This window comes from Metopolophium dirhodum, chromosome 2, assembly GCF_019925205.1.
Source record: "Metopolophium dirhodum isolate CAU chromosome 2, ASM1992520v1, whole genome shotgun sequence".
In the NCBI taxonomy this organism is placed as follows: Eukaryota; Metazoa; Arthropoda; class Insecta; order Hemiptera; family Aphididae; genus Metopolophium; species Metopolophium dirhodum.
In genome coordinates this window covers 31863671-31881814 of record NC_083561.1, presented here as the reverse complement: position 1 = coordinate 31881814, position 18144 = coordinate 31863671, and the positions used below count along the sequence as shown (strand labels likewise).

The following is an 18144-nucleotide window of genomic DNA, read 5'->3' as shown; positions in this document are numbered from 1 at the left end:
TATGAAACCACTAGTGTTTATAGGAAATGTTTCCATATTTATTTGACGAGGTCCACACTCTATTAAATAAAGTCTTAATTTTTCATCGATAGAGGGCCATTTATTAGGGTCATCAAAATCAAGAGACTTAAAATTGGTGTACTTTTCATCATCATTGCAAGATTTTTTATTTTCAATATTTTCTTCACTTATAGTACTTATAGCAATATCTTTCTTGTTTTCATTTTCAGAGTCAAAATCAGCTTTTCTGCAGTTTATATCATGTATATCTTTAATATTTAAATTGGCACTATTCTTTTCAGTTATATTAATCTCTTCTTTACTTTCATTGTCATGTTCTTTTTTTTTATTGTCAACTTCGCCCATACTTAGATCTTCAATATTTTTATTTCCACTATTTTCTTCACTGTCATCAGTATCATTATCATTAATAACATTTTCTTGACTATTTTGTTGACAAAATTTCAGTAAACTACCTTTTTGTTTAACTAAATCTTTCTCCCGTGCTAGTCTTTTCTTTAAATATTGCGAACCTGATAATTGTTTACGCTTTTTTATGTCATCGGCCATAATATCTGAATAAATAATTAATTAATTAATATTATTTTATTTTTTAATTATTTAACATAAACTCCATACAACAACGGACAAGAAAAACTAATTATATAACAGTATTACATAGTTAATTAACCACTAGTTAACAAAAAGTCTATTATTTGGTCTTTTTGCATTTTTAAAATAATTACAAATACAATAAATATCAGATAGAAGATGTTATGCCTGTAGTAAACGTGTTCTAATTTATTAAATAAATAAAAATACATTCAATTATGAAGAAGACTAAGAACGACGCGCGATACAGCAATATTATTTACTGTCGTGAACCCAGTTTCAATAGCGTCTATAATACGCAGCTTATTCTCCCTGGCCCCCTCCGGCCATCCGTCAAACCATAACCTAACCACGAGCCTAACCATTTTACATAATATTATGATTGAACTGTCGGGCAGTTTCACTATAACGGCGACCGTATACTATTGAACCATTTAGGTACCAATAATGATTAACAGTAAATTAAAAATATATTATATTTATATTACTTACCTATTGTGTAATGAAGTCTTGATAGATGTATATGTCTTGATTTATAAAAAAATTATATTGTTGAGCTCAATAAAGAATGTACCTACACTACACTACACTGTACAGCGAGAGTGAATGACACACAACAGTCACCAATTGCAAAAACGCTAATAGAATTATTATCGATTAAATTGTAATGGCACAACATGCTTTGAGACGTTATCGCAATTCAGGGAAAAATTATCTATATTATTTTTATTGAATATTGTTTTGGAGTTAATATATGTAGATATATATAGATATGTAGATATATATATATACAATATGTTTGTATATTGTACTTTGAAATTTGTTAAAATCTAAAATAAACGTGAAAAATAAGATATTTAAATTTTCTTATATGCCGTCTCTATATAGTTATAAATTTTGCCGCCGTAGGCTTGTGCCTACGTCGCCTACGCCTATAACCGACCCTGATGCTACTACCTAATACTAATAAGAGTAGTATATAATAGAGAGTTCAGACCGCTCGCCCCCTCGCCTTCTCGCCCTCCTCGCCCCCTCACCATCCTCGCCCCCCTCGCCCTCCGCACCCCCACGCCCTCCGCACCATCAGTTAATTAGTGATAATGATTATCCGTAACGTGTGCAGTGTATAAATCTTCTTATCAGTAATTAACTCCTACTATCAGCATCTGATGCAACTACCGTAACCTTATCAGTAATTAACTCCTCATTAGTGATAACGATTATCCGTAGCGTGTGCGGTGTATAAATCTCCTTATCAGTAATTAACTCCTACTATCAACGTTCAGTGTGAAATTAAAAATAAACATATATTATTATTAAATATCGTATGACGCATATATTTATTGTTATGACGGTGTAGATTTATTCAAATAGCCGAAAATCACGAAATAAACGCTTATTGATATAATTCAGAAATATCTACAGCGTAGCAACATTTAGTGTACGGCGTAGGTTTTTTTGAAAACGAACAAATAGCCGAAAATCACGAAATAAACGCTTATTGATATAATTCAGAAATATCTACAGCGTAGCAACATTTAGTGTACGGCGTAGGTTTTTTTGAAAACGAACAAATAGCCGAAAATCACGAAATAAACGCTTATTGATATAATTCAGAAATATCTACAGCGTAGCAACATTTAGTGTACGGCGTAGGTTTTTTTGAAAACGATCAAATAATCGTATATATCTATTGAATAGATGGCTATTATCCCTTTGTTATCGATACGACCTTGTCGTACACCAGCTGCAGCTGCCGCCGTTGTCAACGGCGTTCAGTGTGTCACAGTTTCTTGTACACGTTCTATGCGTTTGCTCCTTTCGTGTTTTTCAGCATTTATTATTTGCTCGACATTATTTAAAATATAATCAATTATTATTACTCTATGTTTAAAAGGCAACGGCGTTCAGTGTGTTCGTTCAGTGTGTCACAGTTACTTGTACACGTTCTATGTGTTTGCTCCGTTCATGTGTTTTTCAGCATTTATTATTTGTTTGACATTATTTAAAATATAATCAATTATTATCACTCTGTGTTTTAATTTTTACAAGTGTTTTAAACACTATATTATTTTTCATCTCGTTTTTATTTCAAACGTTTTAAATATGTTCAACTGCGATCAGTGTCCGTCGGTGTTCGCACGTAAAGACGGTTTGGTTAGACATGGCAAAATTCATGCGGGCATACGTTTTCCGTGTACCGTATGTACATCGACATTCAACGATAAGTCGCATCTTAAAAGGCATATGAAAAATATTCATGGTATGTTATAATTTTTTTATTCAATATTAATTTATTGTTATTTTTTTTTATTCAATATTAATTTATTGTTATTATTTTTCCCAAGGTATCGTCAACGTTCCGGCTCACCTCAGACCAATGTCTGCTGCACCGATCATTACACAACCGGTAGAGCAAAGAATCGTTCAGGTTGCTCCAGCTCAAGTTCAGATTGCACCCCAAATATTTGTTCCTGATGTCCCGGCCGGTGGCTCGAACATGTTAACCGAAGACGAAATGTGTATGGAAGCCATGGACGAATTTGAGGATACAGGTTAGTTTTATTTATAAGAATTAGATTTTTAAAAGACCCACTGATTTTAACGGATCATTTTTTAAAAAAGATATACCGACAAGTATTATTGCTCGATCAATCAGATTTTTAAAAATAAATATCGTAAAATAGATTGATATAATTCAGAAATATCTACAGCGTAGCAACATTTAGTGTACGGCGTAGGTTTTTTTGAAAACGAACAAATAGCCGAAAATCACGAAATAAACGCTTATTGATATAATTCAGAAATATCTACAGCGTAGCAACATTTAGTGTACGGCGTAGGTTTTTTTGAAAACGAACAAATAGCCGAAAATCACGAAATAAACGCTTATTGATATAATTCAGAAATATCTACAGCGTAGCAACATTTAGTGTACGGCGTAGGTTTTTTTGAAAACGAACAAATAGCCGAAAATCACGAAATAAACGCTTATTGATATAATTCAGAAATATCTACAACACGTGAATGTGAAACGGACACTATATAGGCTCCGCAAGAGTCGGCATTCAATCAGTCTGTCGTCAAGTGTACACACGTACGATTCTCCTCCGTCTTTATTATATTTGTTAAGTGTTTACAATTTTTCCAAGTCTTTATTATTTTTATAATAAACAATTTTTAAAAACATGGCTGGTTCAATTGAAGACAACGCTGCATTATACAAGAAGAAGACCTTTACGTATGTACCACTATCACCACCGGCTGAACTCATCGAAACCACAAGCTACACGATCAACTTTACAGCACGCAAATTCATACTTGTCGGTGTCGATCCTACTGATAATTTTCAAGTCACCGTTCATTTATTAACACCATCGCGTCATGTTAAAATATCGCCGGATTTCCTGAGACGCATATTCTCTATGATGGGGCATATCTTATCATTTATATTAGATACGGTCCAGTACAAGCGCATCATATTTCTTGAGACGGAATTTCATAAAATATCCAGTATGGTGTATGGCGGAGAAAATGTGCTAGTAATAGAGTCAAAAACTCAGGACGGGTGCAGAGTACTGTTAAATCGGGAGGACTTTATTAAGCTTCAATATCTTGAATGTAGTATTTTCGAAAGTATTGTACGGAAAGAAATAAACACTGCTCCATTAATTACTAGGCAGTTTGACGATTTTGCGATGTATCTACATGAGAAATCTGCTCACCTTAAATCACCACCGAAAAATTTAGAAGAGATGTTAATATTCATTAAAAACGTACAAGACGATCGAACGGAGAAAATTTACCCAAACATGATCGGTCAAATACAAATGTATGCAACCGTACAACTAGCTGAAACTGTGTTACAACAGTTGACGCATGAGGTAATTCATAAATATAGTAGTACATGTAAAAAAAAAAATATTTAATACAATTTTAGTTACAGAATGGTCAAATGGATACACCAACGTCTCCAAGCTATTCGCCGGTCAGCAATATATTCAGCATGCACGACGATTCATCTGCACGTGATGGATTTAATCAGCCTAAGGATGATATTTTAGCTAAGGTAATTTATATAAACATAGTTTTAAAAATAAAAACACAATATTTATTTTATATTTATTTTTCCCAGGCACTAGATTATATTGATGGACCTGCACGGACACCAGCCGAGATTCGCAACCCGCAGGCATGCGAGGTAAACGATGGGCCTGATTTTTTCTACCAATTCAGGACGATATCACCACCGCAACCTTACCCAACTTTCACCGAACATCCAGTGCCATCACACAAACGATCTCAGTCAACCTTCGCCAAGCATCCGACGCCAGTACGTGATGTTAAGCGACGTCTATTTTAATATTTGTATGAAAATAACTAATTTATATGAAAATAAAACAAGCGTGATACTTAAAAAAAAGTTTTTTATTTATTAAAATAATAGTAAGGTTTACAATAAGTATTTACAAGGTTCTTACTTCTCCATTAAATGGATTATAATTTATAATTTGGTCATGTAATATTAAGCAATATGCAGATGTTGAAGCTGGGAACGCTTCGTCTGCTTCTAGTTCAATCCTGAGGTCGACGGTTGATGTTTTCACGTTATCGTTCTGTCTGCTCAAGTCAACAACTATAATTGGAGACAGATTTTTGAAATCTGCTCGATTCAACAGAGGTTTCACATCTTCATGTCCGTAGTAAGATTTCTGGAACTCGGCATACGTGCGATATAATGTCGCCATCTTATTCTTGGTAAAGTCACACTGAAAATCTTCATAGGGGAATACTTCTGCGTTTAAATAGACCTTTAGGTTTTTTATTTTACAATGGTCGAAACACGACATTGTTTTAGTCGGACTATTTTTCCTAGCGGTTTGAAAACCGATTATTACATACCTAGGTTTTTCTAATTTGTTCGATGTCTTCACTTTCCACGAATGCGAAGTGTTTTGAGGTAAAAATGGATATTCACACAGTTCCCACGATCTAAACGCACATGTCAGTGGTTTCTGACTATTGATTACTCTCAACAGTCTAATTTTTTCTCTGTCACTAACTCTCACTATAGGCATCCGCCACAATATTTTTGTTATGTTTATTTTAACGTCTTTTAGTTTAGGAGCGTCTGCGACAACTTCATTATTTTTAAACTGCTTGATGGCATTGATATCAATCGATGCTCTATTTAATATAAGTTGCTGGTTACAGTTTATTAAAATTCGCTTATAATCTTCACAAAAACCAAACAAATCTTTAAGATTAATACATCCGTTAAAATGGTCGTTATCGATAAAATCTTTATTAGCAGTTTTAATTTCGCTATCCCAAGCAGCATTATGACGCGATGAAATATTTGTTTTATTATACGAGCAATATCCTTTTAATGTGGACGATATACCCGGATTGACGAGTTTCTGAATTTGAGTACCGTTTATTTCGTATTTCATTTCAGAGAAAAGAAATGCCAGTCCGTTGTTTATGAATCTAATCTCGTCAGTTATTTCCACAGGTTTGATTATTGTCCCCTCGATGTAAATATAACTCTCACATGGTAAAGTATAAGACTCTGTGTTATGCAGAGCAATACGCACCTCATCGTTATTGGAAAGAGCAGATGTTGAATACGGTAAAAAAGAATGATAGTCAATTTGAGTTATTTTACAATCGTCGGTGTATCCAGCCGTTACATCCAAATACAAATCGTCCATATTAAATAGCGTTCAGCGAGCGTAGAAAAGCCAAATTATCTGCTGTTAGACTATGATCAACTTGTTTACGTTTCGAATATTTCTTCTTCTTCGGAGTTGTTACCTTTCTACTGTTTTTAATACGACTGACAGGTTTTACATATGTAGTCCTATTTATATTACAAAATTTCAGACCCATCACAAGTCTTGAATTAATAATCGTATCGATACTGGCTCGCCTCGTAGATCGACCAACTCGTTGTCTTGATTTTTTAAAATTATACTCGCGTGCGTTATAGATGTAGAATTAATTGGGTAAAATACCAAATGTGTTGGAACCTCTATTATTTTATAACCTGGAGGTACATTCGGGTAAAACTCATGTATTGTATGGCACTGCTTACCGTTAACGAATGAACCCATAACCAGATTTGAGTCGATATATATACAGTTTGTTTTAGTAATATTGACCAACGCATCTGATACGTGATTGACATTAGCACCATACTTACGGTTTTTAAACCCCAATAACTGTCCTATACTATCAGACATGGAAAAATCTACAGTTTCGCTACAAAACATTGAGCATTTTAATGTAATATTATCTGCTCTCAACATGAATAAAGTATCTGAATTAGGTAATACACGTATTATTGCCGCTTCGATTTCCTTCAACTCATAAGATCCAGTGGGTATCGTATAGCTTCCGCTTGTACGCTTACCAGCGATATTATTTGTGATTCCTATTTTGCTGCATTTTTCGTTTACATTAGGTATAGAATTATTTGTTTGAAAACCCAGCAGACAGATTTTAGCATTTTTACTGACTTCTATAGGTGGAAAAAAGTCGCATGACAATTCACTCGAGTTGCCGGTTAACGTTATAGTGTACATGATAAAAATTGTAAGCACAAGTGACCACAGTTTGTTGTATTATATTTTTGATGTCTATCGTAATTATATTCGATACTGCACCCGTTGAAATATTTCTGTAATTCTAACGGAGGGGGTAAGTTTCCGTAGCTGTCAAAATATTTAACTTGTTTTCCGATTTTCTTATACGCTACCCAATGAGTACCTGTACCGATTTCAGTGTCTAAATTAACTACAGCCGACTCTTGATTTTTTAAACGTTGTGGCAACTTGTCTCTAGAAAATACGCCAATGAAATGAGGTATTTTCAACATGACAGCGTATTTTATAACCTCATAATCGAACAACGCTCTATCGGGTAACGTAACAATTAGTTTTTTGACCTAGACTTCTTCTTCTTCTTAACTGATCCGCCCTTGTATGGTGCTAGGTATAAACCTTTACCTTTTACGACTTTATAAGAACTACCCTTGTGAGGTGCTAGATATAAGCCTTTGCCTAAATGAATAGGAGTGTTTTTACCAGAATTTAATTCTTTCACGACTTTTACTATATTACCGACACCTCCGGTAAGTGCACCTAATGCAGATAAACCAGCAAAAATAGGTATTAATGGTAAAACACCGCCCTTTTTCGGTATCGGTATAATCCTTGGAGTTTTAGTCTTCTTGTTTTTAGATTTTTTAGATTTTTTCGCAGCTGACAGACATGTTTTTACTAATTTAGTTATATTTCTTTCGTTAATTTTATTTTTGATCGAATTTTTAGCAGCCAAAACCATTTGTTTAAATCCGCAACCAGCTCCAATCTTACGTTTGACCTTCATGGCTGTAGTGACCAGCCAAGACGCAGCTTTTTCCTTGATACCTGTGTTTTTAGATTTAAACACTTCCCAAGCTTGATTTTCTAATACTTCGTCCGCTCTGTGTCTATCAGTTAGTGAATTACTTTCTTCGTATGCGATATCGTGGGCTCTGGCCAACTCGTCAAGACGGTTTATTCCGCGTTCTCCACGCGCTAGTCTTTCTTTTAATTTGGTTCCAGGACCGGCAAATCTATAACAAATATATATATATATATATATAAAATGTAGACAGGATTTAATAATAACAATAATATTATGTAGTGACTTACCTATAGCCTGGTAAATGCAATTCCACGGGTAAATGATTTATAACAGAGTTAATAAGACCGGATCCTTTATTGTTGTTTCGCTTACGAACGCGAGACATCGTGTGACGTTATCGCTAACATTTCATCTATATTTATAGTGAAAAATTAAAAAAAAAAAAATGCGTCTTATTGAACAAGAGAAAAAACTTCGGATTTATAACATTGATACCCCCGAGACAATTCAGCTGAGACACGGTGAACTTTTCCCAAATACGATAAGGTCGTTGGTACTTGGGAGCTCTGGTTGTGGTAAAACCAATCTGATGTATTTTCTACTCGTCGATGAAAACGGTTTGCGATTTGAAAACGTTTACATATACTCCAAGACGCTGGAACAACCGAAATATAAATTACTGAAACGTATTATTGACGGTATTGATGGTATCAACATTTTTACCTTTTTCGAGAATGATAAAGTAATTCCACCCGAGAAAGTTTTACCGAACTCAATTTTTATCTTGGATGATGTTATCGGAGAACAACAAAATGTAATAAGAGATTATTTTTCTCGAGGTCGCCACAATAAAATTGATATATTTTATCTGGCTCAGAGTTATTCAAAAGTACCTAAACAGCTGATACGTGATAATGCAAATTTAATAGTATTGTTCAAACAAGATGAAACTAATTTAAAACATGTATATCAAGAGCACTGTTCAGGGGACATGGCATATGTACAATTTAAAAATTTTTGTATGACATGTTGGAACCGTGAGATGTTTACATTTGTTGTTATTTGTAAAGATTGTGGGCGTGATAACGGACGTTATCGTTTTGGGTTTGATACTTATGTGCTTATATAAGGCGATACAATTAATAAATATTATCATTTAAAACGTAGTCATGACGGATGCAACTACTGTTCTAGATGAGCTTGTCAAAGCTAAGGAAAGTATTAAACGTAAATATATCGCATTAAAAACAGGCTCGGATAATGTTCAACAACTAATGACACAGACATTAAAACCAATAATCGATCCATTAACTAAAATATCGAATAAACCTCGATTAAAAAAAGAAAATATTAACGTCAGCTCGAAAAACTCATTTGCAGACGACTATCAACAGGAAATTGAAAATTGGCTACAGTCTACAGACTTGGATAAAATATACGGTCCGAAAAAACTTCCAAATGGCCATATTATATTAGGCGATAAAGAAGTAAAATTCATCGAAAACACTATACTTATTGACGACGGTACTGTTTATAACTTAACCTCAGGTCTTATTCAGTTATTATTTTTGAAAAATCCGCTTGTTTATACCGATAACGATTTAGATGTGTATAAATCTATATTGGCACAGACATCAGCACATATAGCTATTGGAAGAAAAATAATAAAAAAGGGTGGCTTTAAATATACATCAATCATCAATAAATTATTTCCCTCGGGCAGTGGACTGTCTATGAAATTGCAGAAAAATAACTTAGTGTATTGGGACAATCCAAACGAGTTGGTCGATCGATTACGTCTACTTCTAGCGTCAAAGGCCGCTGGTAATACAGGCGTTTCAAACGAAATAATATCGATTTTCGAGGAATTACGTGAGGCCGGTCTAATAAAGCGAGTTCTAGATGTCTAAACGGGAAATCGCTAACGAACTTCATAAACCAGCAAGGAGAAATTTCACTAGGCGTCGAGTTAACGTCTATGGGAAAAATGATTTATGGCAAGCTGACTTGGTTGAAATGATACCATATTCAAAAGTAAATGGTGGTTACAAATACATCCTGGTTGTAATTGACTGTTTTACGAAATTTTCTTGGGCGAAACCGTTAAAGTCTAAGACAGGTAAAGAAGTTACTAGCGCGATGGCTACAATATTAGTCGAACGTTCACCAAAACTTTTACAACTTGATAACGGAAAAGAATTTTACAACACCACTTTTGACGCTTTGATGAGCAAGTATGGCATACACAAATATTCAACTTTCAGTATTCTAAAGGCTAGCATCGCAGAAAGGATGAATCGTACTTTGAAAGGGAGAATGTATAAGGAGTTTACTGCACGTGGCTCTCGCGAATGGGTTTCAATTCTACCAAAGTTGCTCGACGAATACAATAATTCACCACACAGGACTATAGGAATGACACCAATACAAGCAGATTCCGACCCCGCCTCAGTGGTAATAAAACAGCGTAAAATTAATAATGAAAAAATTAAATTCAAAGTCGGTGATAAAGTTCGTATAAGCACACAGAAAGGCGTATTTACAAAAGGTTATTTACCAAACTGGTCTACGGAAATATTCGTGATTATCAAAATAAATAAAACATTGCCCGCTACTTATCAGTTGCAAGATTATATGAGTAACCCTATTGCCGGTTGTTTTTATTCTTCGGAAATAAGCAAGACCGATTTCCCAAACGAATATTTAATCGAGAAAATTATTCGCAAAAAGGGCGATCAAATGTACGTCAAGTGGCTAGGATTCGATAATATACATAATAGTTGGATAAATACACGTGATGTTAAAAAATAGTGTCAGTCGTTTTATAACTATGAACGTGTTTGGTAGTTCTCAGGTGAGTGACACTAGGAGAATTATTTCAGATATTCAGTCAAGTAACAAAACGATACTAAATGATACGAAACTCCAACAGAAAGAAATTGATACTTTGAAAAGTAATATTGTTAATCTACACGATAAGATACAATTGTTGGAAAATAATATACAAACAAGTAATAAGTCTTTATTAAATTGCGAAAATCGTATGTCGGAGCTATTTAATAACTGTGCTGAAACTAGTACAGCAATCGCTATCCAGGGGCTTGACGTGGCTCAATTAAAAGCTGAAGTAAATCGTATAACTGGAATATTTGATGAAAATTCATTACCGAATCATGGAACATATATTTCAGATTTAAACTCACGTTTAGAGATCATTGAAGGCAAAAAAATTAAGAAAACTTAATTTTATTTAATATACTTACTAATTAGTTGGTTAAATATATGAGAAATTGAAGTATAATTTCAGTCGACCTGTATACCCCATTGTGTGCGGTAGTCCTCTGTCAGTGATATAAATATTTACAATAATTTAATAAAACCTGTAATTATGTCGTCGGCTATCGTAGACATGCATTGCATTCTTGGAACAAAAAATAAATATTTTATTAAAGAAATGTCTATAGTCGACACAGCAACGTGGGCAACTCAACACTGGATTTTTAAAAATTCAAAAACTATGCAAGACAACAAGAGTGAAAAAACTAACAAGTGGCTGGAACATAACTATCATAAACTAACTATAGAATATGGTGATGTTGAGTATGAAGAATTAAGTAGAATATTGAACTCATTAAAATTCACCTGCATTTATGTCAAAGGCGAACAGAAAAAACAGATGCTCGCAGAATTTATACCTCAAGTTGCAATAATCAACATCGAAGACCTTGGATGTCCACGTTTGGATCAAATATGCGATGAAGAAACCTTACCTTGCTGTATTTTTCATATGGAATTTAATCCAAAACAATGTACATTCTATAAAGTATTTGCTATAAGGAAATGGTTTATAAATAATTCTTAAAGATTTTTGTATACATTTTATTTAATAAACATAATAATATTTTAACATTGTTTTTTTATTTTATTTATACATTTATAAGATTTTTTAATTAAATATATTGGCAAAAACATGGTTATAGCTTAAACAATTATACAGGAAAAAAAAATATTACAAGAAAACATTGTAAACTATCTTACATATCTAGCAAAAGCATACTGATACGGTATAGAGTATTTACAAATTATACAATATAAAAATTATACATTTACATACAAAGTATACATTATAAAGGTGTTAATACTACAAATTTATACACTAATCTAATATTTTACAAAAATATTTACAAATTACACAATAATCTATTATCAAGTATTTACATTATATAACAATTAATCGGTTAATATTTACAAGTTATTTACAATAATCAATATATAACAAAACAATAAAACTATATAACAAAAAAATAAGTAAAGTTTCTGAAATAAAACTATTTAGTTGTGTAACAAAGAAGCTCCCTCATAAACTCTTTATCCAGTTTACTCCATCGTCGCCCTCTGTCATCTACCTCATAGTCGAGTTCAGGCCATTCATCCTCGGGTTCATCTTCCCTATAAAATATAAAAGTAAAATCATTACAATAATTTAAAAATATATAAATGTATTAACTCACTCTATACTATAATGTCCATATGCTAATGTATGTATTTTATCCTCTAGCACCACCCTCTTGTCATCATAGCTGTTATACGTTAATTTCTTTGTTTTTATCGTCATCAGTTGGTGGTTGAATGATCTTATCGACACATTCTCTGTATATAATTCCAATCCATCTTCTTCAAACAAACACTTCCTATGATCTTCAAGAGTCATGTGGTTTTTAACCACATGACCTCTTATCCCCTTCGCTTTGATTTTTTCACCACCAACTCTTTCCTCCGGTCCGGCATACACATTGAAAGCATATGACTTGGCTCTCAATCCACAGAATTCAGTAATTATATCACCATCCACTTCATCAGAAAAGTATCCTGGGGACTTCTTTCTTTCTATCACATAGCACGGATGGTCACTGGGTAGGTTGCCAGTATCCATCCGATCCAACAAGCTACTGTTAGCCGCCAAGTCTTTGTAGAAGTCATCCGTTTGAATGTGATACACTAGTGAATCTAGAAAAAGAATGATATTAAATTAATATATTATATACATGAGATTATTTTAATTATATTTACCTGTGTCAGTATACATAAGAGTTAATCTAGGGCCATAGTGTTTCTTCATTACATTGTAATGATAGTCATACATCATTGTTTTTGATATGTCTAGTACTGCAAATCCTGAAAAATAATAAAATGTGTTAATAGATGTATGATAAAAGTGGTAAAAAGTATATTTACCAATATATATAGGTTTATCGAATCTAATAATTGTATTCTCTAAAGCGACAGCGTTTAGGTTTTCATTATAATTGGTACAGTGTTTGAATGTACACTTGTTAATCAGTTTCTGCAACCTCCTCTCACACGACACCAACTCCATCTTCATCTCTTTCCTCTTCGATTGCATCGTTTTACCTGTAAAAATAAAATATTAATAAAAATATAATAAATAGTATAAAGTAACATACCAAATACAGCATTGTTCATCAGCTTAAAAAAGTCTTTCTCAAAACCGTTCTTAGCCTTCTTCCTCATCTCTGTGTTTAACTTAATATATTTAGCCAACCAATCCGACTGGCTAAACTGAATAACTCTGTGTACCTATAAAAAATAAGAGAAATGTTAAAAATCTGCTTAAAATCTTATAAAATATAAATATTTACTTTTTCAACTATCAAACCATTCTTAATGGCCTGCTGTAGGTTCCTATAATGTATGATGTAATTCTCCTTTTTCTCAAATGTCGCCATCAACTTCCTCACCTTCGACCCTCGAGGCACGCTGTTTTGCGGCAGGAAAGGCAGGTCGTTATGCTTATCATGTAATTTTTGTGGGTATGTTACATCCACCTCATACACTCGCCCTATGGGTGATGTGTCGTTCAAATCATCAAGTCCGTTTAATGTAGGTTCGACCCAGTTGAACCCACCGTACGGCATGTACTGGGACATTGCCCACCCGTACAAGTTGTTACCTATAAAAAAAAAAAAAAACTTAATAAGTATGAAAATATTATTAAGTTTTGAAAAAATATACTGACAGTCCTGATACACTATCCACGATTTCTCTTTTGTCTCATCATACCCCGGGGTCTTTGCATTATTCGCCTTCGCATATCGTTTGCTCGCTTGAACCAATCCACCACGTATACCTATAAAAATAAATAAGATTAATATTATTATATATTATATACACATTTAAAAATAATATACTAACCATTCTCGAACATCAACAACATGTCGTAATCGTCCAGCAACTGCAGCTTTTGCCCCGTGAACTTAAGCATCGCATCGAAACTAAGTCCAGGGGCGGTGAAATAATGGGCGGCGTCCAGGTTGTATGCCCTCATGCACACGTCGCGGAAGTTTTCGAACACATCAGCCAACAGCAATACATCGATTTTGATATACAGGTCTGAATACTCGCCCAACGTCGTACAGCCAAAGTGGTCCCAAACCAACTTCGCGTGCTCAAAGTCTTCCTCCTTAATCCCGGTCTCTGTCAACGTACTATAAAATTCTCTCTTCCTCGGTAACCTCGTCTCCTCCAGCCGCTCCCAACTATCCGTGTACTCGTACGGGTACACCCCCTTACGAGTCACAAGCGGCATATCTCCGGCGACAAAATGTTTGGCTGTCTCACGGAAGTTCTCATGTTCGGGTGTAACTAAATTTTCGGCCAGGGACGACAGACTCGACGCCATGAACCGGAACGTGTCGATAAACCGAACAGTGAAGGTACTACTTATATATTTCGAGAAAGATATAAATTTCTCCTCACTGTTCGGTATAACGTTGATCGCCTGTGTATCATACCCAAGTTCAGTGATTATGAAGTGTGAGTCGTAGTTTGAGAGATTATGAAAAAAGACAGGGACAAATTTAGGCTGTTGTAACTCTAAGTTACACCTAGAGCACAAGGTCTGCCTAAATTTACCCGTTAAATGATCATGATCCCTAACCTTACCGCCCCCGGCTAATATGCATTTGCATAAGTTACACGCATTACACTCTTTATGTGTTTTTTCTTCGTCCTCAGTAATGGTTATAGGTATATTCGTCTTCATCATACTTTCAATTTTCCGGGCCACATCAACTATCGTCTCCACAAAATGTCTCGCCACGTCCGTCCTGTTTTCGCTCCCTCTATGTTTTACCGGCCCCGCCGGTATCTCGTGTTGAACCAATAATTCCGCCGGTACGTCATCGCTCGCCTTCACAAAAAATGTACAACTCATCGGCTCATGATTTTGAATAATTGTTGTGTTCCCCCCTTTTTTCTCCTCCGCCTTCGTCAAGATCGCCTCGAAATCCGCGTAAATGACAAACGGGTGCCTAACCGTGTTTTTCCACGCCCTTGTGACACTGCCATTGTGTCTCGTTTTCTGCGCACGTATGAGCCGTGAAAAATTCGAAATGTAAACATAGTGCGAGTTATTTTCGCCGTCCGTCACCAACAACAGGTCGAAATGATCCTTTTTTTCTTCGTCGACCACACGTAACGGATACACTTCGTACGTTGGGTACTTACGGGGTGCCTGGAATTTTTTGTCGAGGCCGTATACATTTATAGAGACGTTATTATTATTTTTTTCAAATTTGGCGATGTCTGATAGTGGTGTCGGGAACGATATACTGTTAAAATTATAATTTTTCTCATGCTTTTTATAATTTTCTCCGACACAATATTTATATCTATCAGATAAATTTTCGGATACAAGCCTCGCCAAAATCGCCCACTTGAAGCACTCCTGATCCGTGTTTTGTGGGTTGATGGTCCCCCGTTTTCTATCTATATATTCCGGTAGTTTAATATACGACGAGCCGCCCATCGGTGCATATTTATACACGGCCAACAACAGCCCATCGATCGACTCCAGTGTAAATCCACTACCCCTCCCGATATAATCATCTTTCTCCTGAACCAACTCCATATACGCTATCTCTACAATAGTTCTTATATCGCTGTCAGGGTAAATTTCTGTCGCCACTGTTTTAAATGCCCGGTTCTCCGACGAATTGGGGACGTTGGGCCGGTTGTACGTAGCTTCGAGCTTCAGGTTGAATTTAATAGTATGTTTTTGTACGGAGGTCTTTAATAAAATGACTAGTTCAGGCATGAGGGGTCGGATAAAGTCGGAATAAATCGTTGTATTGCCGATATTTTTAGCATAGTACCAAACTATTTTTCTATTTGCGGACGACAAAATTTCTACAAACCCTGGAGCCTTAACGAGATTCAACCTAACCCTTTTAACGTTAGCAGCCGAGGCGGTATTGGCCGTAGAAACGCGTTTACCGTTGACGGTAACGGTGTAAGAATCTTTAAAAATAAAAAGAAACCTAATATTAATATCTAATAAAATTAATACCGTATCTATTAGAAATCTAATTAACCTCACGAATCTTAAAAAATAGAAAAAAAATCTACTGATATAATTACAAAGTTATAAAAATGTTGATATATAATAAAAATCGCGTTGAAAAAATTAAATCTACCAAACGATCTGACAACCGGTGCAATGCCGGAATACTCCAACTATTACCCCATAGGATGCGACGAGTGAATTGATCGATACAATGCCGGAATACTCCAACTATTATACCATTGATCGCTTCACAGACCACTTGATAAGTTTAAAATAAAAATATAGAATTTATATTTAAAATTTATAGTAAATCTAAGTAATTGATTAAGTGTTGTACGATAATCTTCTGAATTTTAAAAATCTGTTGAAAAAATTAAATCTACCAAACGATCTGACTACCGGTGCAATGCCGGAATACTCCAACTATTACCCCATAGGATGCGACGAGTGAATTGATCGATACAATGCCGGAATACTCCAACTATTATACCATTGATCGCTTCACAGACCACTTGATAAGTTTAAAATAAAAATATAGAATTTATATTTAAAATTTATAATAAATCTAAGTAATTGATTAAGTGTTGTACGATAATTTTCTGAATTTTAAAAATCTATTTTACGATATTTATTTTTAAAAATCTGATTGATCGAGCAATAATACTTGTCGGTATATCTTTTTTAAAAAATGATCCGTTAAAATCAGTGGGTCTTTTAAAAATCTAATTCTTATAAATAAAACTAACCTGTATCCTCAAATTCGTCCATGGCTTCCATACACATTTCGTCTTCGGTTAACATGTTCGAGCCACCGGCCGGGACATCAGGAACAAATATTTGGGGTGCAATCTGAACTTGAGCTGGAGCAACCTGAACGATTCTTTGCTCTACCGGTTGTGTAATGATCGGTGCAGCAGACATTGGTCTGAGGTGAGCCGGAACGTTGACGATACCTTGGGAAAAATAATAACAATAAATTAATATTGAATAAAAAAAAATAACAATAAATTAATATTGAATAAAAAAATTATAACATACCATGAATATTTTTCATATGCCTTTTAAGATGCGACTTATCGTTGAATGTCGATGTACATACGGTACACGGAAAACGTATGCCCGCATGAATTTTGCCATGTCTAACCAAACCGTCTTTACGTGCGAACACCGACGGACACTGATCGCAGTTGAACATATTTAAAACGTTTGAAATAAAAACGAGATGAAAAATAATATAGTGTTTAAAACACTTGTAAAAATTAAAACACAGAGTGATAATAATTGATTATATTTTAAATAATGTCAAACAAATAATAAATGCTGAAAAACACATGAACGGAGCAAACACATAGAACGTGTACAAGTAACTGTGACACACTGAACGAACACACTGAACGCCGTTGCCTTTTAAACATAGAGTAATAATAATTGATTATATTTTAAATAATGTCGAGCAAATAATAAATGCTGAAAAACACGAAAGGAGCAAACGCATAGAACGTGTACAAGAAACTGTGACACACTGAACGCCGTTGACAACGGCGGCAGCTGCAGCTGGTGTACGACAAGGTCGTATCGATAACAAAGGGATAATAGCCATCTATTCAATAGATATATACGATTATTTGATCGTTTTCAAAAAAACCTACGCCGTACACTAAATGTTGCTACGCTGTAGATATTTCTGAATTATATCAATAAGCGTTTATTTCGTGATTTTCGGCTATTTGTTCGTTTTCAAAAAAACCTACGCC

General features: G+C 34.6%; 4 protein-coding genes across 4 annotated transcripts; 2 read left to right on the top strand and 2 right to left on the bottom strand.

The window, feature by feature from the left end:
• The first annotated feature begins 2159 nt into the window (after positions 1–2159).
• LOC132939909 (zinc finger protein 746-like) lies at positions 2160–3241 on the top strand. The gene is made up of 2 exons (XM_061007338.1): positions 2160–2875; positions 2961–3241. The coding sequence occupies exons 1-2, from the start codon at positions 2719–2721 to the stop codon at positions 3170–3172; spliced, it is 369 nt and encodes a 122-aa protein (XP_060863321.1). The 5' UTR covers positions 2160–2718; the 3' UTR covers positions 3173–3241.
• Positions 3242–3800: 559 nt separating this feature from the next.
• On the top strand, positions 3801–4975 carry LOC132939972 (uncharacterized). Its single transcript, XM_061007421.1, has 3 exons — positions 3801–4496; positions 4553–4681; positions 4748–4975. The coding sequence occupies exons 1-3, from the start codon at positions 3801–3803 to the stop codon at positions 4973–4975; spliced, it is 1053 nt and encodes a 350-aa protein (XP_060863404.1).
• Positions 4976–12304: 7329 nt separating this feature from the next.
• LOC132939010 (uncharacterized) lies at positions 12305–17260 on the bottom strand. The gene is made up of 9 exons (XM_061006009.1): positions 17137–17260; positions 14239–14824; positions 14063–14173; positions 13686–13996; positions 13491–13623; positions 13261–13437; positions 13096–13200; positions 12537–13032; positions 12305–12474 (listed from the first exon to the last, which is right to left on the bottom strand). The coding sequence occupies exons 2-9, from the start codon at positions 14723–14725 to the stop codon at positions 12354–12356; spliced, it is 1941 nt and encodes a 646-aa protein (XP_060861992.1). The 5' UTR covers positions 14726–14824; positions 17137–17260; the 3' UTR covers positions 12305–12353.
• On the bottom strand, positions 16865–18144 carry LOC132939011 (zinc finger protein 746-like). The gene is made up of 2 exons (XM_061006010.1): positions 17429–18144; positions 16865–17343 (listed from the first exon to the last, which is right to left on the bottom strand). Exons 1-2 carry the CDS (start codon positions 17583–17585, stop codon positions 17132–17134), a joined length of 369 nt encoding a protein of 122 aa, XP_060861993.1. The 5' UTR covers positions 17586–18144; the 3' UTR covers positions 16865–17131.